We start from the raw sequence: 25,495 nt of genomic DNA on the forward strand, positions 1-25,495 counted from the left end.
CAATCGTAATTATGGATTCTAACGGCGTATTCTGTAGCAATCGCATCCTTCGATATATTTATATATATATATATATATTTTTTAATGATCGTCACGAATAAATGTATTTTCCCAAGGACAATCGAGATATTCGCGACCAAAAATTCAGAATGCATCCGAGACGAATAATGTTTGTTTAAATATTACATAATAATATCGAATTGTTTAAAGATGTTTACGCGACTATATCTTAGAAAAGTAGAAATACCTTACGATTCAAATATACCACGAATGAATACTTCGGAAGGCTTTTAAATAAGTCTATTGTAAATATCTGTCGATTTAATATGCATAAAAAAGTTAGGAAGAGACTTCCTTGTTCATAAATTTACTCAAGTAGAAACCATTAATGGTGATAAATGATCTTATTAATTTACTGACGCGAAAACTAAAACTACTTACCACGAATATAGAATAATCGAACACGATTATAATTTTATATCGAATGCACGCGAGGTCAATTGCTTAGTTTAAATAACAACAATTATTTCCAGAGAGACGTTTGGTTGGTGCTTGGCACCATTTTTCTGCTTTTACTTTTTCACGAAATAATTAATTAATTATGTCGATAAAGTCTGAAGATGCCCAATTTCTTAGGAAATGTTCAATTTTTAAGTTTAGATAATCGAAAAAACATTTCCCTGCAGAATGCTCCAAAAATAGGTTCGCGCCGTCTTAAAAAAAATTCTAATTATACTTTGGCAAACATTACCGCCAGCTTGAAGCTACGCCACGTTAATGTAACGAATTTTAGTACGATGTTAATAAGGTTTTCAATGTACATTTTGAAATCTCCACGTGAGACACCAGAAGGATTCAAACCGATAAATTCCTCTCCCTATTCTATTTAAAAATATTTGAAAACGAGTAGAAAAAAATTAGCACTACGTTCTAATCTTCCAGTTCTTTTCTTCTCACGTTGGTGTCAACGATTGCATTAGGCATTTTTACACCGCCAAAGATCCTTATCGAGTAAAATCTTTTTGTTTCCGGTAAAACAAAAAAAAAGTGGAGTAGACTAGGCGAACAGCCAACGACTCCCAGACAACTTCAATATCAAGCAGACCATCCAATAGCTTCTTAATCGAACCCGACTTAACTGATCCATGCAACAGAGTTGCGTTGTTTAGAATCTTTCCCAGAATTAGAATGAATCCCGTGTTCATTAGTCTACATACGGAAAGAAAAATAATTTCACGTTCATTACAAACTATAATATAATCGTCATGTATGTTATATATGTTTAAACCGTTAAAATCTGTTTATCAGATATTTTTTGCAAAAATGTTCCAGATTATATATATATATATATATAAATGTCACGCGATGTTTGACTCTTCGTTTTTCTTTCTTTTTTCTGAAAATTCAAACACTAGATTTCCAATACTTTTCGTTGCTTAGCTACTGAGGCGGAGTGATACACATTCAAGATTCAGCGCATCGGTTCCATTCTTATTCTTGGAAATAATATACCCGCTTTTCAATGTAAACCTTGACTATAGTCGCCATTTTCTTTATTTTCAAATTGCCAAATACAGTAATATTTGACATTTCTTTTTCTTTCTTTCGATTGCGATTTTTAGAACCGTAATTTATATATAAATAACTTCATTAAACAATAACATCATCATAAAAATCTCTGAACTTTAATTTCTTAAAGTTCGCCGAATTACGATAAAGATCTCCAGCGTCGTCTTTCTTTTCGTAAACAACAACAATATTGTTGAAGTGTATAGGCCTATACTTAGGTTAAAAGCGTCGCGGAGTAAAAAGGAGCTGCATTGTGATCGATGAATCTTCACGAAATTCTGAACAAGAGGGCGAAGCTCTCTATGTATGTATTTATAAAACGACAGTTAAAAAAATATTTCTTATCAGCTGTCGGTGGTATTATCGAATCAGATGCGCTTGTTTGTATGGTTAGAAAAACATCTGTAAACACTATTTATCCTGTTCCTTAATGCGTTGCAAAGTATCGTTCGACTCGTTCGAGTACCCTCACGTCCTGCCAATGAATTTTAACCATTTTCAATTAAATTCCGTCTCATGAACCGAAACAATTTTTTATCATTTGTCAATGCACTTCACCGTGGTTATTACGACAGTGAAGTGCATTGACAAATGATAAAAATTATCATCATGGATATCAGAAGTATCATAAAATAGTTTGAATCTCTCAATATTTGCCCATGAAATCATTTCCAAGTATTTGGCAATGTCTTGTTTATTTATTTAAAAATTCAGAAGTAATTAAAAATCGTTTTCCTTGGCTTTGCTTAATGAAGAAAATGATAAACGAGCTCAGATGTCTCTCGCCAATCTAGAATCTTCAAAAATAAACGAATAAAATTCGGCTATAGTGCATTACCACTATTGACTATTTTTAAAACAAGGGCAAGGATCTGTAAATTATATCATTTTCTACGGTTATATTCGTTTAATTACTCCTCGAAAGTATCAGGAAATGAATATTTGTAATCTACAGATTCTTACAACTGTCCAAACAACTGTCGAAAAGCTTTAATTTTCCAAGTTTTAGTAAAATTTTACTTGATACATATTTAATTTTGACAATACACAGTGTATGATTTGGTAGCTTACATATTTTGCATTCGAGAAATATTTAAAATTCTTTCACAAAAGTAGAAGGAAATCGGCCAGACCGTTAAACGTCTTAAGATAACTTCCGCATCTACGGCAGTGCGATTTCAACGCAGCTATTACATAAACGATCGAGGATCTCCGTCCCAATGAAGATCGCATGCGTTACTTGTTAGTCAACATATTGTTACGACATTTAAAATCGATACACCAGTTATGCGTGGCGCGAATACTAACCGGCGAAACGATCATCTTCTCATCGACCGTCCGCAATCCGCGCTAACGCAATTAAATCGTGACCCCGTTGTGGCACTCGCAAACGATTAACGTCGCGCGTGTACACAAAAGACAAATATTTTGTCGTTGCGATTAAAATTCGAAATATCAATCAAAATACACGAGAAAATTTTAAACTTTTATCTAGGAATGGAAGTTCCCCCCTACAGACTGCCCTTCGACAGGGAACTGAACGGTTTGAAACCCAGCATGGAGCAAATGCAAGTGCTGGTGGCTCGAAATAAGGCTCGACCTCTGTTTCCCGATATCTGGAAGGATACCAACCCGGTAGGTACCATTCATCGCGTCGTATAATCTTATTCCTTCGACATTTTATTCATTTTTTAAAAATTATTTTGACAGGCCATCAAAGAATTGAAGGAAACCATCGAAGATTGTTGGGATCACGATGCCGATGCCAGGTTAACCACGGAAGGGGCGGTGGAACGCCTAATAGAAGTGTCCAAGCAGTGGGAGAGCCACAAAGGTACGCGTCTTTTCTTACACAAATTACACAGAAAGAGAAACGAATTTTTCTAAGGACGTTTTTATTTCTTTAGCCAATTTCAGCGGCCTAAGTCCTATAGTGAACGTCACCAATACGTCGCCGCCTTCTTCGTCCAGCGTCGTCATCAACGTGCCAGATAGCGAGACACCCGGAGAAACGCTTCGACACGACTCGGAATCGGATCCGAAGATTAAAGTGGATATCGGAGAGAATTGCGAAAACACGTTGGAGACGGTCGTGGCTTCGTTGCCTTCGGAGCACAATTTTACCTCGTCGATGCCAAATACCAAGGACGGTGCGACCAAGAATTCCAATTCTTCCATCGTCTCCAAACTGAGTGTTCCGCTACAGCCCCATCAGGGCTACAACCCCAGTATGGAGAGAAACTTAATGAAAGATGTGGAGAAAGACGCGCGCAATGACGTGTTTCTCGAGAGAGGCTACAAGGACGATGTGGTCTTCGAACAGTATTCAAAACAGAACGTCTCTCTCCAAAATCGTGCCAGCGGAAACGGTGCGACGTCGAACGATGCGTCGGAGAGAATCGACAGGATATGCCACCCCATTCCATATGTACAAAACATTCATCTCAAGACCACCATTCCTAATCAAAATTCGTTAGAGACTAAGAGTTTCAATGGTCTATTTAACTGTAGAAATCCTCGACAGGAAAGGAAACGTAAATGCATTAACGCGACGAGATCCAGTCTGAAAGGATTCTTCGAACGGAGGAGGACCTCCAAAGAGCACAAGATCCTAGAGGAAGAGAGGCAGCCACTCAAATCTTCGACCGGCAACGAACTCTGCATTAGGAAGAGTAACGAAGAGAACAGGAGCAACGATTCCAATTTCCACCTCCGTTCGGAAAGGGAGGAATCTGCTTTAGATAGGTTATACGTGGCGGGTCGCCCGATATCCGATGAAGACTCGCGTGCGCAAAACGGAAAAATACCATTGACGAATGGTAACGACCCTCGTTTGGCCAGGGATGGAGAAATCCTACCCAGAACGGGACGCGAGGAATCTCTTCTCTTCTCCGTTTATAATCACGTTCTGGCCAACGACGTCAAATAAGGAGGGTTGCCCGCGCACCAAGCTATGCGATTCTCTTCGTCCCGACGAAACTCGTTCCGGTGGATTCCGGGCGTCGAATTCAGAGTCTTTTTTTCGAATTTCTCCAAAATTTTCCGTGCCAGTCGTCTCCATGTAAATTCGTCGTTGTGGTCGTAACGAACAAACTTCACGGAGAAATTGCACGAGCAATTATTTTCTCCGGACCCGAGCGAGAGTCGCACATCGAACTCGAATTCGTTTGGAAAATTTGCAAAACGCTAAATAAGCTTGTTACGTCTTTGAGTCAATTCCGCGTCGAGCGCCAACTCGACAATAAGAAAGATTTCGAGAAAAACCGCACAAAATATTTCTCATTGGGCAGGCCCAAATATATTTAGATTCTCAGATATCATCGTTCGCTACGGTTTCTTTTTTGTCACGTGCCACACACATACATACACCAGGATCATTCTGACTTTTGCTCAAAACTTCATTCGGTAAATATTCGCATGCTTCATGTAAATTTTGTTTCAGAATTTTTTTTCACTGGAATTCATTAACGAAGTCGAGACCATTCCTACAACCAAATCAGGTAATTATAAAGAAAAACACGATTTTATCGATATTCGTTGTACGTCGTGTCAATATTTTGTGTGTCGAATCTCTATCACCTTATTGTAGTCGCCCACTTCTCGTCGTCACTCATACATCACTGCCAGCCTTGGTGCTATTTCGATGCTAAAATGTCTGTTTTCGAAATGGAAATCCTCGCAGCAAGATTCTAAAAAAATCGGCCGTTTAGACGCCGAAAAGATCCAAAAAGAAACAAAAATCGAAGTTAACGTAACGAAAAAGGTGCTCTTCCGGTTGATGCTCCGGAATCATTTTAGAAGTAGGAACGAACGAAACGAGTTCTTTTCCATCAATAAGGTGATAAACTTTACGTTTTCCCCCCTAAGTCAAAGATTCGTGCGTCTATTCTTCCTCCATTCTGGTTCGTAGTTTCGACCGAAAATCGATTGTCAGACAATAAATGTGCCGAAAACGTGTCGTCGAAATTTCAACTTGACTAAATGTAACTGACGTAATATCCAATAAATACAATTTATATAAAGAAAGGTTTATTCTTTGATCTGTCTGTACAAAAACAAAAAATTTACATCCGAATAACAGGAGAGAAATTCATCTTTTACTACTCAGCTGATATTTCATCATCCTGATTTTTTCGATGAGTCCGGGGTTGACCACGGAGCACGCCTTCAAAACGGCATCCAGAGCTGCATCGTCTTTCTGATCGAATGCCAATTTAGCGGCCTCCTCCAATTTCCTACGCATAAAACGGGGGATGTTACACGGGCTAACGCCAGACTTAAGACAAACGATTAGAGTTACTCACCCCACTTTGACCAGGTATTTAACTTTGTTTTCTTCTTTCACCCTAGAGATGTATTTGCAGGCTTCGTACTTGTTGTTGTACTTCAGACAGGCATCCACGAAAGGCTGAAAAAGATTATAATTATTAACGTAATCAACGAAAAGTCGTATGCAAAAAACAATTCACAAGTCTGCGTTTATCCTTATTTAGAATTGAATATAACAATACAGAAATTAATCATAATAAAGCTTTCCTTCAGTACGACACACAATAATGTTTCTTCATTTTTTCTGCGTATGGTGGTGCATTTTTTGTCGGAAATACGAGAAAGAGAAAACAAAATTTCAAATTCGTCTTTCTACCACGCATGAAAATTTTATTCTAGTGAGATACATCAGAGACGAAACAGACATTTTTCTGTCAAAGCATTTTAATCGAAAAATAACGATTTGTTACTCGTGTAGAATTACGTGAAAAACGCGTGTGTCGTGAAACACAATACGTTGCTTGGTCAAAAATATTGTCAAATGAACGTTCTAAATTCAAAATTATTGTAATCAATAAAATGGAATAGAAGTTGATGATATGGCTTCGTTACAAACGCAAAACGACAAATATGAGTAATATTAAAAGTAAATTCCTCCAGTTGAACTGAGCAAGTTTTAGATCTCGCGTGGAAACAGATAACTTTGAAATAAGCGATAAAATTCCTTTTTGTTTTTTCTCGATTGAATCTCCAAACTGAAATTTATGTTCCATTTCATTAGAATTCTCTTAGATATTTCTAAATATAAAAGAATACTCCAATCGATGATTCGTTTACTAATATCCTTCAATATCGTGCACAGGTTATGTATGAACCGGTTTTCGGATTCGATTAATCGTACATTCTTGAAATATTTATGTATCGATATAAAACGAACAATGTAATCATAGTAATATACTCTACACAAAATACCGAATTATAAGATGTTAATTTTTCTCTAGAATTTAATCATAATTATAACTTTGCAGTTAAATGTAGAAAATTATAATGTACAGTACAATACACGCGTGAAATGTAGCGGCCACGTATGTTAAAAAGTCGTTTTCAGTTTACCACATAGTGGTTTAGAATCTTACTTCAGGTGCCAAGCCACTTATGTCAATAATTGTCAGATTTCACAATTCAAATTAAGGTGATTGCTATTTGGTCTACGAAGCTAGTGTGGCGCTGCACACAAAAAAAGCTTCTCGGAAAGCTCGTAATTTAGAATGATGCGAATTCATTAATATTTAGTAGGTTAGTACTTTATCAAGGCCACTTGATAATATACTCATTCTAATAATCAGAACCGGAATGACAACCCGATAGGTATTGAAGAAATTTACAAAGTTCAGATGTAATGGCATTGGAAAAAGTGCATTTTTTAAAATTACAGGAAATTCGATTAAGGATCGAACTGAGCCAGACTAATAAACGAACAACTTCGAAAAGAATCTTCTACAGATGGAATAATTTGTTCTAAAAAAAAACCATTTTGTTCCTCGACTGCGATTAAGAGATGTCGGTATTCCTCACAATTTAAGTATAGTCTCCAACAAAAAAATTCACAGTCGGTCTGGCATGAAATCTTGTTTCACCAAAAAACGTTCAGGTGTCAATTTACCGTTCTGAGGAATTCGGAATCGAATCCGGGCGGACAAAAAATCCCGAGATTTTTTATGGACGGTCTGTGCTGGGCACTCGGGCTCCGTTCCTCAGCACACGACCCTAAACCCGGAAGGAAAGACCTCATAGTGATCACAAGATGGAAAAAGTAAAAAAAAAAAAATCTATTATAGATCATATTGCCAGTCTTAACTGCTTTCAATACTAAAAATTCGATTCGCATGGGATCGGGCGGCGTGAATAGAAAATGCGAATAAAATCCTAATATGGATTACATAGGGCCTACAAAATGTTGAGAGAATCCGGATCGAATATTATCCTGGATTCGACACGGGTACGAAAATTACAATGCTAACTTTAGCTGAAGTCTATAAAATAAATTTAAAGCATCGATCGACTTAAATACTATACTTCAGACAAAAAGAAAGGGAGAAAAAAAACAGTAAGGCCATTCGATAATTGAATGCTTGTCCGACAAAATAATTTGTTACGAAAGAATAGAAAAGTCATATCACACTTCGTGAATCGAAACTTCATAGTCTATTAATTAGAAACAATATATTTGAAACTGAAACAATGAACGGTAAAACCTAGGTTTAGGAGACTCCTACCGGAAATTGTCTACTTCAGTCAGGTACCAATTAAAAATTGCTGTATATTTTATTTTAAAAAATCGCCAGATATTTTAATCACGGTTTTATTTTGAAAAGAAGTGTGTGATAAAACAGAATCCAGAAATAGCCAGAATTGCTAAATTAGCCAGGAGTTTTTCGCGATAATTAGCTAATATAATTTGCACTACACGCCATTAAGTGCTACTTTGTACTAAATTTAATAACTAAAAATTAATCATTCATTAATTTAGAGAAATACAGAAGGAAAAATCTAGCCTGAAGTGTATCTCTCAATACTTCTGTAAACTTCGGCAGGCTACATAACTAACTACGCTTTCCAAGCAGGATGTTTGCTAATTTTCCTAATACGTGACTAATTTAATTCAGTCTACTTCTGTTATTCTTTCCTTCTATTTTTCTGAGTTTCTTAATGCCTCCCTTCTGTTATATGAAGGAGGAATGCTGAGGTCATTCTATCAATATTTGAACATAGAGTATCAAAGTATTATCTACTAGCATCGTACAATGAAACTGAAAACACTACTTCATGAATTTAAGAACACAAACAAAACCTGGAAACAAATGGTATCCAAAATAGGTAATTTTTAATTATTAATGAAAACATAACATATTGTACTGTCCACTTAAGAGAAGTTAGAACAGGAAAGGTAGGAAAATTTTGTCTATTGTTCGCAGAAGGCAGGTGTCCATATAATCAAAGTAAAACACACTAATAGTCCCGTTACTAAGCCGAAATTACCCAGTAAACCCGGGTATCACGCTATTTCCAAATTCATTGTCTTTATTCTTTGAAATGTTTTTCCCATTTTGGATGTTATTCCTCCTTGGAAACGATAAGATATTCACCTGGAAGAGCTATATTATCTCAAGTATATCTCGATTGACCTCAATTAAGTCAATAGTTCCGATGATAATATCAGCACGATTGTTAATGGGATTAATCAGTAACAGTGATTCGAAAGATTCTCAAGGAATCGATGACGATTAAATTTTTATAATTATTATAATAAATATATACAAGGAATTAGTCAGTTATAATTGGAAAATCTCGAAAGGTGACAGTGAAAACTTTCTCAGGATATCAATTAATAGTAATGCTGATAGCAATGTCCGTTTGTAGCTACATGAACCGGCATACGACATTGTCACGAATACCAACCACAATGCGATCAGTCAATTTCCGATATATTGTTTAGAAATACGAGATGAGATGGTAGGAAAAATTCAAATTCTCAAATGTCTGAAACGGTTTTAAGAAACTAACCGAGAATTAGAACAGATTTTTTTTCTTCCCAGAGTAATTAAGAATAAAAATGCAACTAATCGTTTTTCGAAAACAAATATAAAAAAATTCAGCAACGAGTAGCGTAACTTTCCCGGTTGTTACGAGATTTTATTATAAAAACTTTTTATATTTTTAATTATTACAAAATAACAAAAAGCTTAATTTTGAGGGGAGATGAGTTTTATAAAAAAGTTGTAAATGCTGATAACGAGTAAACTTCATTAAGTCTGACCTCTCTCAAAATATGACGCATGACCCTCGACCTTTAACCACCAAACTTTAATAGCATCAATTCCCCTTATACACAACTTACCATTCCAAATTTTGTTTCTTAATCCCATCCTGAAATATTAAACAAAACATGCCAGAAAGCGCACGCATTTTCTTCCTGTTTTTTCACTTTTTTCGGTTCAGAACTCTCAAAACAGCGAGATTTGCAAAAATCCCAGAGGACCGAATCTGATACGATTCCAATACTTTCCCTTGTTATGTGTACATAACAACCGGAAAAGTAAAAACGAATGTGTCATCTTATAAACTATGAATTTTATCCAAAGATGAAATGCGAAATAACGAAGAATCGAAAATTCGAACAGATTGTATGTAAAAATGATGCGCACTATAAACATATTATTAATAAGCAAATAGAAGACAAACGACATCTGTACCTAAAAACAATCGTGACAAATACGAGAGAGACAATTGAATTATAAAGATTATATCGACGCGAAAGGTTCGAGTAAAAAAAGGAAACGAAGTCAAACATATCTAACGAGTTTCCAATTACGAATTAACAAAGAAATAACAACGTACGAATAAAAATAGGGTGGAACAAAAGCTACGGATTACGACAATGGTGAAACTGATTCGAATGAAGAATGATTTATGTTGAGATCCGACGGAAAAGAAACCGTATCGAGTTTCACATGTATACTTAAATAAGAACGAAAACCGAATACGTGTAATTCAAAAAAGAACGAATTGCGACGTCAACGAGCGAGAGTAAAAATTAGATTAACAGAAGCAATAAAAGAACCTCGCAGTTAAAGGAAATATTTAAATAACAAAAGATGCGGTCACTACACCAGTCAACAATTAAAATCAAATATATTGTTTAAGGAAAACTTCGTTTAATTAAATATTGATCAACATTGTGTTAACGTATCGAATGAATGTCCGCAGTTTCTTAAAAGACGACATTAGTATTAGATGTCATTTAATATTCGATATTTTATTTCCACGAATTTGTTACAAAATCTAAGCATTATGAATATATCCAAACTAGGGTTTCTCCAACGGGATCCCGGCTGTTTTTTAACCCCGGAAATCCCGCAAATTTCTTAAAAAGTCACTTTTTTTTTCTTATTTTGTGTTAAAGTTGAGGCAATTTTGCATATAGAAAGTATAATTAACTCATAAACCGTCAGAATACATTTGTATTTATTAATTTTAAGCCTGCTTATTAGTTTTTTTTTTTTAAATTTTTGCTTATTGTGGCATGTCACGTATTGTCAATAATCAATATGTTGCCTATTTGTGACAGGACTCCGAAAATTCTTTGTCAGAACCTGTAATACCTGGAATAATTGTGTTTATGCTGCTTAATTTTAACTATGTCCACTAGCTTCAATAACTGCATTGTGCCAGGTTGTGCAAGATGAGCCAGGATACGAACAAGTATGAAGTATGCAAGTATGAAGTTTTTCTTCATAAACCTGATTATTAAAGCCAAACGAACTGCCGAATTATCGAGCTATAAGCTCGATGCGGATATTAAAGCAGTCGAAGTAGACAAATCGAGAATACTAGACGGCAAAAGAAATACAGTAACGCATCTCGAAAACGAACTAGAAATCTTTCGGGCTACGGGTGAAAAAACACATAACATCTGTCTTCTCTTAAATGCATTAAAGACGATTCCACCCGCATCAATTGAATCGAAAAAGTGCATTCTCGGTAGCAGGACTTTTCTTTAGTAAAATAAAAATCAGATTGAGTGATGGGAACCATCTTTGCTTTTTAAAATCTTATTATAAAAATTTACAATAATATTTTGTATTATGCTTAAAAAACACAAAAATTACCTTCTAAGTTAGAAGTTTGATCTAAGTGAATTTTTTTCTTTAAATTTTGAACTCAATTCAAAGGCATTTTTTTTGTTTTTTTTTGTAAATAGAAAAAAATTATTGTAGTTTGTTGGAAACTATTTGTAAAAATGTCTACGTAATTCAAATGTAATTTTTAATACATATTTTACACAGCATTATTATTATTATTTTGGAGGTTGCAGAACGTATTAAATTACTTTAAAAAATGAAAAATAATTATATCATTCAATTACGAGATTTATTTTATATCTTAAATATAAATAATTATATCCCGAAATCCCGGGACAAGCAGAAGACCGGGAAATGAGAAACCCTAATCCAAACCTTGAATTGGAATTCAGAAACATCACTCACCCTCAACATTACGCTCATTCAGCTTTACTTATTCAAAACCGTACTCAAAAACAAACGAGTAACGTAAGTCACCTGAAAGACCAGTGTGAAATGAGTGAAAAGTAGATGGAAAATGAGTGACATTTACGAGAAGCCGGGAGATCTTTAAAATCACACTTAAATAAGATTGTACATACGTTTACTTCCATATTTTGAAAGAATTGTATTTAGCATGGAATGCAAAAACTGACAGCATTTCTAAGAGGAAAAAACACGGAATGCTATTATGAGCAATGAATTCGTTTCTGTGACACAGCTTTACATTTGTAAGTACAAGTTGAGCATCCTTTATCCGAAATGCTCAAAACAAGAAATGTTTCGGATTTTGGAATATTTGCATCTCATTTAATTTTATCTATATTTTTCTGATTTGATTTATTTTTTTATGCCGCTTCTTTAGGAATTTCATTAATTTTGGATAAAACAAAAAAATTTCACACGTCTATGTGATTACGTTTAGGCGTGTTAAAGTAACTGTAGATATAACTTATTCATACAGAAGTGTTAAGTGGTTTGTTCAAAAAAGTGTGTATTTGTTTAAGTTTTGAATATATTCTAGTAAATGTACAGTACGTTGAAAACAGGGATCGAACTACACTCGAAGAATACGAATAAGTCACACCCTTTATGCATATTTATATATCGTAAAGTTTATCGGCCCGGCGGCCAGAAAAAGCATCCTGGGCAAAATGAACCTGAGGAGAACACTGAAACACATTCCCAGTGCTTTGTGGAATTTTCAATTTTTGACGCGTCGTATCAGCATTCAAAAACTTTCGAATTTTGGATAAAAGGTTTTTAACTTGAATTTTATCTTTAATACTGAGTATAACAACAAGACCAGATTTTTTATAATATATAAATTATCTAACTGATAAGTTTTTCAAGTGTATACATTATATGTACTGTACAATATAAGTAATATAACAAAAAAAAATATTTTGCCGTTTTACTAGAGAACATCAGAACAATTAAAAAAGGCACGGGCGAATATAAAAAGTCGCAACTGATTGAATGTGTATAAATAGTGGTGTTTGCATATGGAACAAACTATGATAGACATCTTTGTATAGTCTATACAAATCTGGACTTGTTATACTAAATACTACAGATAATATACAAATATACTTACAAACATATACTGTACCACTGTATGTCAGCATTTCTAAGAGGAAAGATCATAGCGTCCTTGTTTTTTTTTCCTTACAAATGCTGACACATTTTCTTGCATTCGATGATACCTTTGCTTTTCGCAACTAACTCCAGTAAATAATACTTCTCATCGATTGAAATGAACGATCATTTTTTCTGCTTGGATGTCATAATTCATACTTTAACTTCCGATAACCGGACAAAAACAATAAAATAAGAAGTTCGGATGCAATATCAAGCGACAATGCCACGACGGAGACTGAAATTACGTCACAATTTAATGAGGAAAGTACGGAATACTCTCTGATTTGCACACTCGTATTAGTTATTCATTCCAACCTCATTTTGAATGCCAAGCATGAGAATAAGATGAACTAATCCTCAACTGAGTGAGAAATGAGAAAAGTGTAAGGTGAGGGTGAGTGGCTGGAGCTGGTGATTCGAATGAAAACGAACAGAGCTTTTGCTGTACCTTTTCATTCGAATCGATCCTCGAGGATCAGAGAAAAATACCAATGCAAATATTTCGGGACGAAACTGTATCGAACCGGAGATCGTCGGCATTCTAACTTCGTCATTAATATTTACACGGGCTATTTACAGTCCATTTTCAATCACACGAATGTAAAACGCACATTTATCAGAACAATACAGATACTTTAGATGACCACACAAATTTCCATGTGGTCGATGCATAAATGTGCAAGTAAATTCGATTCTGTAAGACGAATAAAAGGAGGAATTTCTGACAGCTATATCTAAATTCATTCGAAAAAAAAAACTGACTTCTAGTGAACTACTGAAAATGCTGGGTGAGAGGTGACTTTCGTGCGAATTGTTTCAACAGGAAAAAGTTGGGAAAAGAGGTGGGATGAGAAATAAAAGCGATGCGAATGATACTTAATTGAGAGCATGACTTTGAGGAAATAAAGGTTTTTCTTTGTTCAAAATCACGTACAGACCGAGGATATTCGTTAAGGGCGATAAACTCTATCATTCACATTGCTTTCTTCAAAATTCTATAGAATTCCTAGTCCTCGATTATAACATTATTTCAAAATCGAATTCTTAAAGTGTCGTAAAATGGACGTGTTATAAACTTTTTATTGATACGTAATCTTATTTTTAAGTGAGAATCGTCGGAAGAACGACATTTATTTGTAAACAATAGATGTTCAAAGCGTGGTGACGTCAATTCATAAACGTGTCACGTATGAAAACCCAAAGGGAGTCATAAAATAGAATTATAACAACAATTTTATATTTTCAAATATTGTGCATAGTTAAGGCAATTTTGGGAATTTCATGATATGATTTCGAAATATTTTTATGGCTGAATCTTCTTTAGACTTAGCTATCTATACAGGAAATTTCGAATAAAATCAAAAATGTATTCACTTAAAATTATCATTCTGTCGGATATCATCTTCTATCTGAGTATCATTTTAATTTATCTCCAATAAATTTATCCAAATAATTAAAATGGCGAATAATTACGAGATCCAGAGCGATTTCATCTATTCGAAAGCATAAATTAATACTGAAAGTGGAAGATATTAATGTATTAAAATTGATCTGGCATCAGGATCGTATATATATATAAATCCTTAGCTAATATTTGGACAACAAACGGAAAGAGGCAAATCTGCTATTAGCTGATATGAAATAGACGTGAGTTAATGTCGTCGGCGCAAGATTTATTTTACAGGAAAACACGAGAAAAAAAAATCCAGGTCCAATTAGTAGAAAACTTGTTCTCCCGAGAATTACCTCAAAGAAATAAAGAAAATGACGCATCATTTTTTCTCTGATAAAATTCACCTGGCATCGACTAGATAAAGACTCGCTAATATTTGCGGACTAGGAAAATCCGTTTGCTGATAGAATTAAAAAGTATATATATATATATATATAACAACAGTCCAAGTTTCAACTTAGAAAAATACTATAGCAGTCTTCACTTTGTACTTATCTCGTATTAAGTTGCAAAACTGCTCTGAAGATCTAGAGAAGAAAGTATTTCTATTCGGACGAACCATATCCGAAAAGAACTAGGATAAGGTCAAAAGAGAGTTCGAAATGTTTGATTTTTCCTTATATACTGAGGATAAATTTGGATTTCATATTTTCAATTGACTCATTGAAATCTTCTCGGTGAAATAATGTTTTAGTAAAACCAGAAAGGTTTTGAAAAAACTTGGAGATAAGAGAAATCCTTGCAAAGTGCGTACTCCTAGAAATAGGGTGGAAAAGAGTAGCGCACTCTATAAATGATTCCTAAGTTGTAACTATACATACCTACTGGTTTTTATGATGCTGTTATGTGATATAAGAAAACTAGTTTTCAGATAAAATCTTTTAATTTTTTTTTACAATTAAAAAAGCACATGCTTGAAAGCGATCTAAATTTCGCAATTTTTCCAATTACTTGATCAGAAAATTTGGGCGAATCGGGTAGCGAGTCATTATCCTAATGAAATAATTTGATTTTTTATGAAACATGATTGTTTGGCGTAAACAAGTAATTTACTGATTTCAATTAAGGTAAGCATTTTACATTAAAAGAAAATTCTTGAGATGAACTGGTAAGGAAACAAATATAGTAGTAATCGAATAGCTTGAAATTGTAATTTTTAAAGTTATCTGGTGTAAAGTCAAACACGCTTAAAGTTGAAATATTCTCAAGTACACTTTTAACGAAAAACAAATTTCTGAACAATTCAATTGTATAATTTATAAAGTTTGTTGTGATTTGAAATAAACTATCTGAATTACTACTTTTTCCTTCAGCAATTCTTTTTGAGCTTCGAAATTTCTTATGTGAAAAATAGCTTTCTGTTGCTTTTCTCTCTTAAAATCTTCTATTTTTTTAGCTGAAGAAATAAAATAAACATAGACTTTAATATTTTCTTCAATGATGTCTAAGAGCACGCATCAACAAAACCTCTAAGAGTATAGATGTGCTCTTGAATGCCTGTCTTAATTCAGAAAAAATTCGTAGTTGGTAGCACACATCACGTATGCTCCAACAAATCCCAACAAAACCTAACTAACAAAGCAACTTAACTTTCTATCAACAAATAAAAATCACAACATCCATTTTAAGGATTGAGAATTCCATTCTTTCAATGTGAAATTTTTCGGAAGGAGATTGAAAATTTCATTGTGATTTATCAAAATCACAAGATTCAATTTAAAGATTTTCAATTTAAGAAAATTCGACCTTTGTCCATTGTGTAGAAGCACACAAACAATTAATTAGTATTGCCAGTAGCGAGAATATTAAAATTCGTACTCTTACATGACATTATACAAACAATGACGGAAAGAATAGATCTTGGGAAAGAATGTTTCCCACATCTTCCATAGTTGAACAGCGTTTCCACTTCAAATGTCGTAAAACTTCTGAGGCATTTCTTTCTATTTCATATCGCGTGGAAAGCATCTTCAACTAGGTTTTTTTTTTTTTTTTGAATGATTATTAAAAAAGTTTTATCCGACCTTATACAATTATCTACGGTATCTGTTACGGCTCGATAAACTTCGTTTTTGTCTTATCGTTTTATATCCGTCAGATAGTACAGAACTGAATGTAAATGTATTTCCGTTATAGATAAATTCCTAACCGATCATTCACACAAATAAGTTGTCCCTAAAGTTGGCCTATTAAGAATTAAAAATCCTCAATTCTTTTTTCCTAATATTATATAGAGCACAATTATTTAATTTATTGAATTAAATTACAACTTTGTAACAGTTTTTTTCGTCATAATCAGCCCCAATTTATAGTCAATAGTGGATGTTTAAGACAATCTTACCCGAAGAAGGATACGAAGTATAAAAGATATTACTTTATCTGATTTGAGTGATCTGATTATCAATTTTTTTGTGGTAAATTTTTATTTACCACAAAAAAATTGCACATATCCAATTAGTTTTATTACTACTGAAAGTTGTAGTGCTTTTTCTAAATTTTTAAAACTTAGAAAATTAGCTTAAAAAATTAAAATAAAGTCAAGTATATCAATACAATAGAAACAAAATAAGTAATATTATTGAATTTTATGACAATTTCTCATACTGATATTCAACTAAATTTTTTTAATGATTTGTTAAAAATATTTCTTTTGAAAACATTATCAAATATTTTTAACACTAAGATACAATGTATTGATAAAACCTAAAAGTCATGTGTATCATTCAATTTACATTTAAGAATCACAGGATATGAGCTGGCATTGTTATTGCTTTTTAATGCATCAGTTAATTGTTATACAATTAACTGATGCATTATTTATTTCCTAATCCAAAAACATAGATTGACTATTTAGTTTTGCTGAAATATTGTGAAATTTCTGTAAATTGTTAACAGAAATTTCACAATATTTTCATTAATTGTATGATTTTGCAGAAAATACTTTAAAAATCAACACTATATTTGAGTAATCAGTCTTTAAGTACATTAAGAACCTTTACAAAAAGTTCTCCATTTCCACATATTTACTTATTTAAATATATAAAACGAAGTTTTTTTTATAGTATAAATAAAAATCTTTAAAGAAAACAGTAATCTTTTTAACATTATCATTTTCCTTCAAAATTCAAATATTTTAGAATTGCAATGTTGATTCAATATTAATATTTCAACTAGTCAAATTGTGTCCAGATGAGAGAAAATTTTCTGATATTATATATTTTGATGAATAAAAATGAATTTATTATTCTTTGTAATTTTATACTAACGTAAGATGAGTTTACATTATTTAATCTAATATGATACAAAAATTTATGCTAATAATAAATAATAATGAAAATAATTTTTTGAGAGATTTTATAAATTTGTACTGCTAGGTTTTCATTTTTTAATGAAGCATTAAAAAAACTAAATTATTTCTAATTAATATCAGTTGCAAGATTTATTATACAGGATTTAATCCTTAATGAGCTAAGGGAATATTGTTATTAAATACAGAAAACATAAAATAATATTTTTTAAAATATTTTTATTAAGAGAATATAAAAATGAATTGGAAAATAATGTTAATAAAGCTCACATTATCTAAATATATAAAATGCTAAAAAGGTATATTTGAACTATAATCAAATATAGATAAAGAATTTTAATTTTAAACCTTATAAAAACATATACATTGCACTACAGAAAGCTGTAATATTAAACACATGTCATATTGTTAGGAAGTTTCTAATGTAGACATATACACCAATAACACAGCTTAATGTTACACTTGTTTGAGTAGCTATGCTTTAACTTTAGTCTGGCATAACACTTGGCACCAGTATCAGTTGAGCTTGACCTTTACAACATAATAATAATATTGTTAGTATTTAATTTATGAAAAGATTGAAAGATTGATATGATTGATTCTGTATTTGTATACAGTCTATTTATTTACACTTTTTGACAATAAAAATTATGGACCCAGATAAAAATTGACTGACTACAAAACTGCATATAGCTACAGATTATCTCAAATAAGTATGCAAATGATTACAGTTTGGATCTGATTGTATGCCAGATAATACCACTAGAGTGCTTTAAAATTGCTACTCCAGTATACTATAAAAAGGGGCTTGAAGACGTTCACTGTCAGCATTTTTTCAGTGTACTGGTACTTGTTTGTAAGTCTTTAAACAACTATATGACATGGTCAAAGACCTCATACAGTTCGATAAAATATGCATTAAGCTGACAGAAGCAGGATGGCTATTTCATTGAGTTGTCTGCCATCTGGGCCATTCTGACTTGACTGTGAGGTGATGTTGGAGCAGTGGATGTGTTTTTCCATATACACAGTAGACAGGCTCTGGATGCCCAAGACAGACCACAAGATGATGATTGTCTGATTGTGACATAAGCATGACCAGCTCAATGGTATTTTTATTCACCATCCAGAGACAGACAGAAACCTTGTTACAGAACCCTATCTCTTCCTATACCACTGGCAGGTGACTAGCATAAGCAAATTTGCATGCACAGCAACTGCAATATGTCCTGTCATTATCACCCTAACATTGTTATCTTCATTTGCAATGGGGCTGTGACAGAGAAGCAAGGACTGTGACAAACTGACAGTGGCAGTCTTTAGTAACAATTCTTTCTTCCCCGAAAAACCTTCGTAATCCAGTGGTAGGTGTTTCTACAACAGCTAACGTTTTCAACCCCCACGGGGTCTTCTTCAGGCACAGCACAAAAAATAGCCAAAAATAAACTATCCACCACACTGGCAACGTACACCACACAACAGGGAATCACAGCCGACCTCCAGAATGCTCGTATAATCAGAATGTCACACCATACGGACCAACTTAGAATACTAGAGACTCTTGAGATATATAAGGCGGGTTTGCATAACACATGCATCAACTACAAAGATGCAATTAACATCTCGCAAGCCTGGAAGTATTGCTATTAGGGAAATGCGCACCCACAAATAACCTAATATTGGTTTGATTCAATATATATTTAAAGATCGGCAAACGTAATAACACGCATGCGTAAACAACATCCGATCTCGAGCATAATGTTCCATCTCATCTTCCAATTTCATGATTCAAAATTATGGAATAGAATTCGGTCTCGGTTTTTGTTCCATTCACTGGAATTTGAAACTATTTTTTGTGCTATGCCTAAAGAAGACCCCGTGGGGGTTGAAAACGTTAGCTGTTGTAAAAACACGTACCACTGGATTACGAAGGTTTTTCGGGGAAGAAAGAATTATAATTTATCCAGTACGCAGTAAGAAGTATACTTTAGTAACAAATCTTCATTCTGTTTGGGAATGGATGATCACTATGTTAGAATGTAAAGGACCACTGGTGATTATTTGAGTTTGTTATATGAGGTGATTGTTTCAATCCTTACTCTGTTATTGAGTAGCACATTGCCCCACTGTTGATGTGCTAGTCTGGGAATTTATAACTGTCAGTCACCCCCTTTGTAGTGGTACAAAGAACATTGATGGCACAACAGCATGTTCAAGAAATCCTGCATTCTCATGTGTTGCTTTTCATGGCAAGACTGCAAACAGTTATTTTTCTTGGATAATGCTAAGATCAATTCAAGATAATGCTTGACTACACACAAATAGGGTTTCTCAGGAATGTCTCCATTTCATTGCTATACTTCTTAGGCCTGCTGAGTCTCCTGATTTGTCAAACTCCTCAGACCAAAGAAGACGTCTGGTCTGACCATCTACAAGTGTGAGGGATCTAGAATGGCAGTTACATCATCCATGGGTAAATCTATATCAAGATAGCACATGAAGCCTATATGCCTCCCTGTCCAACCCCATTACTGCAGGTATCCAGACAAAAGGATAGTCTCTAAATTGTACTGTTGTTCTAAATGAAATTCTTTCTAAAATTCTTCATCCAGCTTCGCCTTAATAATGACATAATAACCATTGATAACAAGATTTATATCTATTCTAAAATTGTATGTCCGAGGTGTTTAGAAAACTTCTCTAAATTCTATCTGGTTTGTGGATGCGAAAAAAACAATATTCCTAAGACAAAGTTCCGATTTAAATAATTTAAATGAGTGCTCCTCGGAAAAGAAATGTCTATTTTTTCCATGTGGCTACGTTAAAATCTATTTATAACTTGTATAATTTTGTTAAAAAATTTGTAACTACATAATTGCTTATTTAATGAATGTTAAACAAAACTCCCCTTGTAACAGGCCAAGGCCTAATACAAATAAAGATGAATTGATGATGATGATGATGATTCGTAGATATCAAAAATGAAATTCTTTCTTTGCTCTAACATTGTAATAACTTATAACCATGTCATTATATTTGTACTAATAAAATTTCAGTTGATTTCAATACCTCCTTGATGCATGACTTTTTGTCAATGAGTGTATATATACATATAAAATAATATTAATCATATTTATTTCATTCTATAAATATTTAAGAATATAGGTTATTTAATCTAATTGTATTTATATACAATTAGATCAAACATGCACCCTATGCATACATGCTACATGTTTTCAGAATATAAAATAATCTTGAACTTTCCTGGGTGTAAATGTATATACAGGTATACCTCCAGTTATGTCGTTCTCGATTATATGTTGTTTGTCAAAAAAGTATATGGAAAAATAAAAATCAAGTTTAAGTCATTTTATTCGACTTTACATCCATCCGCCACAAATATTGAAGTCGTAATATCACTAGAAAAGCATTAAAAGCACATAAAATCATATTAAATATGTACATTTACAGTAAATGTTAATATAATCATCATAAATCCTAGAGAATGAAACATGAAAACATCTGTGTTTGTGTTGTCGTCTTATTTAGCGATCTTTAAGTGCTCATTATTAGCGTTTCCACTGTAGTTTCGACTTACGTCGTAACTACACAAGTAAATTTCGACTTACATCGTTTTTGACTTACGTCGCCTCTCCTGGAACCAATTACCGATGTAAGGCAAGGTATACCTGTATAACAAAGAGAAGTATTGAAATATCATGTCACATTTTGAGACCTTCTGAAGTAAAAAAAAAATTCTGTGGATGTGTATGTGTTGGCATCTATTTCATTTAATATCTCTGGATGGGGTAATAATTTAGAAACACAATTTGGCATGGTAGCTTGTGTTTAAGGGGCATTTATGCTATTAAATTTTGGTGGTTAAAAGTTGGGGTAGGTTGATAGAAGGGTGTCATGTGCCATATCTTGAGAAGGGTCAAACTTAATGAAGATGTTATTTGTTTTATATTTATTTTTATATATTTTATATATAATATATATAAATATATTTTATATATAATATATATAAATATATTTTTATATATATTTATGAAACTCATCACTACCATCAAAATTAAGCTTATTGCCATTTGATAATAATTAAAAATATAAAAATCTTTTATAACAAAATCTCATAACAGATGATACCACACACAATTTTATTTATTATAAATGGAAATTAAAAATATAAAAGTTGTTTTTAAATAAAATCTCATAACAGCTGGGAAAGTTACACAACTCAATGCTGACATTATTACTATTATTATTATTATTATTATTTTATCAGTTTGTGTAAAAATTTCAGATTTTGAATATTTATTTAAATAACATCAGTAATAATAAAAAGTTCTTTAAATAAGTTATCAATATGACTTTCTAATTCTATAGCTTTGATGAATATAATAATAATAATAATAATAATAATAATAATAATTAACATATATACAACAGTACAGGTTAAAATAATTTAGCTTTTTGGTAAAACTTAGAAACTTCAGATAAATAAAGAATATTTATCTTCATTTTGGATGGTGCCATTTTAAACTATATAGAAGGAAAATATATATGACAAAATAAACATTTAATAATAATAATAATAAAATAATGCCAAAACGTTTGAATTCATTAAAATATGAATATAAATTTAAAGCATTCAACTGAAAAAGAGAACAATAGTTTGCAAAACTTGTCTCATAGCAATAAAATTACATAGTGAATGAACCATACCTTATGTAATAACTAAATTATAGCTCACATGCATGTACAGTACCATTGTCATTCAAATATATGTAATTTTTGATGTGATGAATAAAATATGAATTAAATTTCAAGTGTCAATTTCATATTTTTTTCCGATCATTCATAAGAGGAATCACAAACTTATAAAAATAATTACAATAATTTGAATCTTGATTAATTATAATCTTATTGTTAAAAGTATTTCAATTATTTGTACAGTATTTAAACAAATATTGAACAATTGTAGTTCTTTTTTCCAAATTTTCATAACATTAAAAAGTGAATGAACATTAAAAGTGAAAAATAAAAATGGAATACTGTTTCTCAAATCTAAATCTATTGAGTCACACTTCAAAAATACAAATTCAAATTCAATTCAAAAATCAGAAAATACTTTATGAAAACGTATATAAATATAATACAAAAATATTATATATTATATTTATACTCCAATGATAAATTCCAAATAATATAAATAAAACGAATACGAAATAGATGTTAAAAAATAAATAAAAAATTGATAATGTAAAATGTTACAAATACAAAAGAAACCAGATTTAGTTGGTAGGATTCTATGAAGATAGAATTAAATGAAAAAATTTTCTTTACCTCATCCTTTCAAACATAAAGCTGACAGAAGCTATTAAATTTAGAAAGCAATTAAAAAAGTGATTAACTTTCAAGTGTTCTAATATCTAATGAGGAAAGTGTATAGTTGAAAACATGACTAAAAAATGAAATACAACAAACAAATAGTAGCAGTGGCATAGCATATCAAATATTATTACCTTAACAAGTTTAATATAATAATTTAACTGCAAACTAATATTAAATTTACAACAACATAAGATTACAGTGAATTTAATTATGTATAAAGTTAAATTGCAAATCAATATACAGTTTAAAATTAATCATAATTATAAAACTGAATATTGACTAATGCAAAAATCCTTGCATTTTAAACTTTTGAATTATAAAAATTTAATTTTCAAAAAATTAAATTTTTGTTTTATTTTTTATTTTATTTTTCAAAAGATTGATAAAAATAACATTGATCTTAGATACGAATTTTATTTTAATTCTCTGTGCACGTATATCATAATGCTTGAAATGGTTAGATCAATAATAACGTGTTCCTTTAATGTCAATGTACAGTACTGTTTGAAATAAGATTTAATGAGTAAAAAAATTCAAATATAAAATTCACATAGTTTTTAATTTTTATATAAATTAGATTTAAAAATAATTTTTCATCATCTAGTCTCCAGAAACATGCTTCAATTGGAAAAAATAAAAGCAATTTTAGTTGCAAGTTAACATTTCTAAAGTAAAAAAAAAAAAACAAATATACACGAAATCATATTATACATAACAACACCATGCTAATAAAAAAATATAAAAAAATGACACTAAATTATACATATTTACAAAACTGTAATTTAATTATATTTATCACTATTATTTTGTTATAAAAATAAAACTGTGCAAATTAATCAAATTTATTCAAAACATGGAATTCATAACATATAACATATAATACACAGGGTTTAAGCTGTCGCTAGTTTTTTCGCTAAAATGCTACAAGAATTTAGATTTAATGACAAAAGTTGTCGCTAAATCTAAATTCTTAGCACATTTTGATAAAAAACTAATGCTTTTCAAGTGATTAATGTTTTTAACTAGTGATGAGACGAAAATGTTTTTAACTAGTGATGAGACCAAAATTTCTCCAGATTCCGATTCTTTTGAATACTTTCTAAAGTTTATTTTAGTTTAGAAAAATTAACGATTTACATTAAGAGCACTATACATTCATTAATTAATAAACATCAAGGTTAAAAATGGAAAGTGATCAGAAAATCCAGAACCGATCTTTTGAAAGAAACCTGAAAATTCTCCATTTATATGTAGATATGTATGCTTTTACTGTGTAGTAGAAAATAATTTGTAATCTTATTTCAGATAAAGTTAATATTGTGACACTACCCCCCCCGAAACAAATTACAATTAATTCACTAAAAAAAACTACCATCGTGTCATCTAAGGTCACAATCTTTGAAAACTGTTTCATTGACTGACATGACAACCAGGGAAAGAAAAGGTAAATGAGAAAAATGCACTTTTTTAATGCTTCTCACAATCAGCATGTCTCATAAATGCTGTAATTCCGTCGAATTTAACACTAAATGAGGTTTGGCAAATGATATGACGAGACAAACGAATACCATCATCATCATCATCATCATCACTAGTTAACAAAGTTTTGAATTCATTCACTAGAGCCAGTTTTCCTAAATGTACAATTATGTGTACTTCGAGGAAAAGAAGAATCAAATGAATTCCTAGACTGATTCATCTTGAAAAACCAAGTTTTAAAACTCAAAACGGCAGTAAATTTAGCACGAACGATTATTTTTACTTAGAATCGCGCGAAACACATTCGAAAATTTAACCCATTACAGAATCAATTGTGAATCATAACAAAAGCTTTAATACTTAGTTAAAATGGGAAAGTCGTTTTAACATTAAAAAACATGTCTGTATAGGCTGAAACTAATTTAGATTGAACAACACTTTAAATACTTAAATACTTTTTCGGCAACACTTTCATTTCTATTAAAAATAAAAACATTTTCAACCGCTTTTTACAGGTCTGCATAAGATTTAAGAAATGGGTTTGAACTGTCTTCTTATGCAGTTGTAATCTTCTTGTTAAACCTGATGAAGACATGTGAAAAAAATCAAAAACGTTTATTTAAATAAGTTAAAGTGTTGCTGTGAAAGTATTTAAGATGTTCAAGCATTTTATCATCATATAATTTTATTTAACATTTTTCAATTAAAATATAATTTTGTTTATACAGTCAATTCCGCTTAATTGAGACAAGTTGGGCC

General features: G+C 32.0%; 2 protein-coding genes across 3 annotated transcripts in view; one reads left to right on the plus strand and one right to left on the minus strand.

The window, feature by feature from the left end:
* LOC136976164 (activin receptor type-2B-like) overlaps window positions 1–5,595 on the plus strand; it is a 52,367-nt gene extending 46,772 nt beyond the window's left edge. Inside the window, exons 8-10 of the mRNA XM_067271383.1 lie at window positions 3,065–3,204; window positions 3,280–3,403; window positions 3,477–5,595. Coding sequence (XP_067127484.1) covers window positions 3,065–3,204; window positions 3,280–3,403; window positions 3,477–4,498 — 1,286 coding nt within the window. The 3' untranslated portion in view covers window positions 4,499–5,595. The remainder of the gene's footprint in view (window positions 1–3,064; window positions 3,205–3,279; window positions 3,404–3,476) is intronic.
* Window positions 5,582–25,495, minus strand: part of Vps16A (vacuolar protein sorting 16) — a 69,073-nt gene continuing 49,159 nt past the window's right edge. For both annotated transcript variants that reach the window (XM_067271384.1, XM_067271385.1), the window contains 2 exons: window positions 5,874–5,977; window positions 5,582–5,804 (listed from right to left, as the gene is read on the minus strand). In XM_067271384.1, coding sequence (XP_067127485.1) covers window positions 5,660–5,804; window positions 5,874–5,977 — 249 coding nt within the window. In that variant the 3' untranslated portion in view covers window positions 5,582–5,659. The remainder of the gene's footprint in view (window positions 5,805–5,873; window positions 5,978–25,495) is intronic.

This window comes from Centruroides vittatus, unplaced genomic scaffold (assembly GCF_030686945.1).
Source record: "Centruroides vittatus isolate TY-2023 unplaced genomic scaffold, ASM3068694v2 contig_397, whole genome shotgun sequence".
Taxonomy (NCBI): Eukaryota; Metazoa; Arthropoda; class Arachnida; order Scorpiones; family Buthidae; genus Centruroides; species Centruroides vittatus.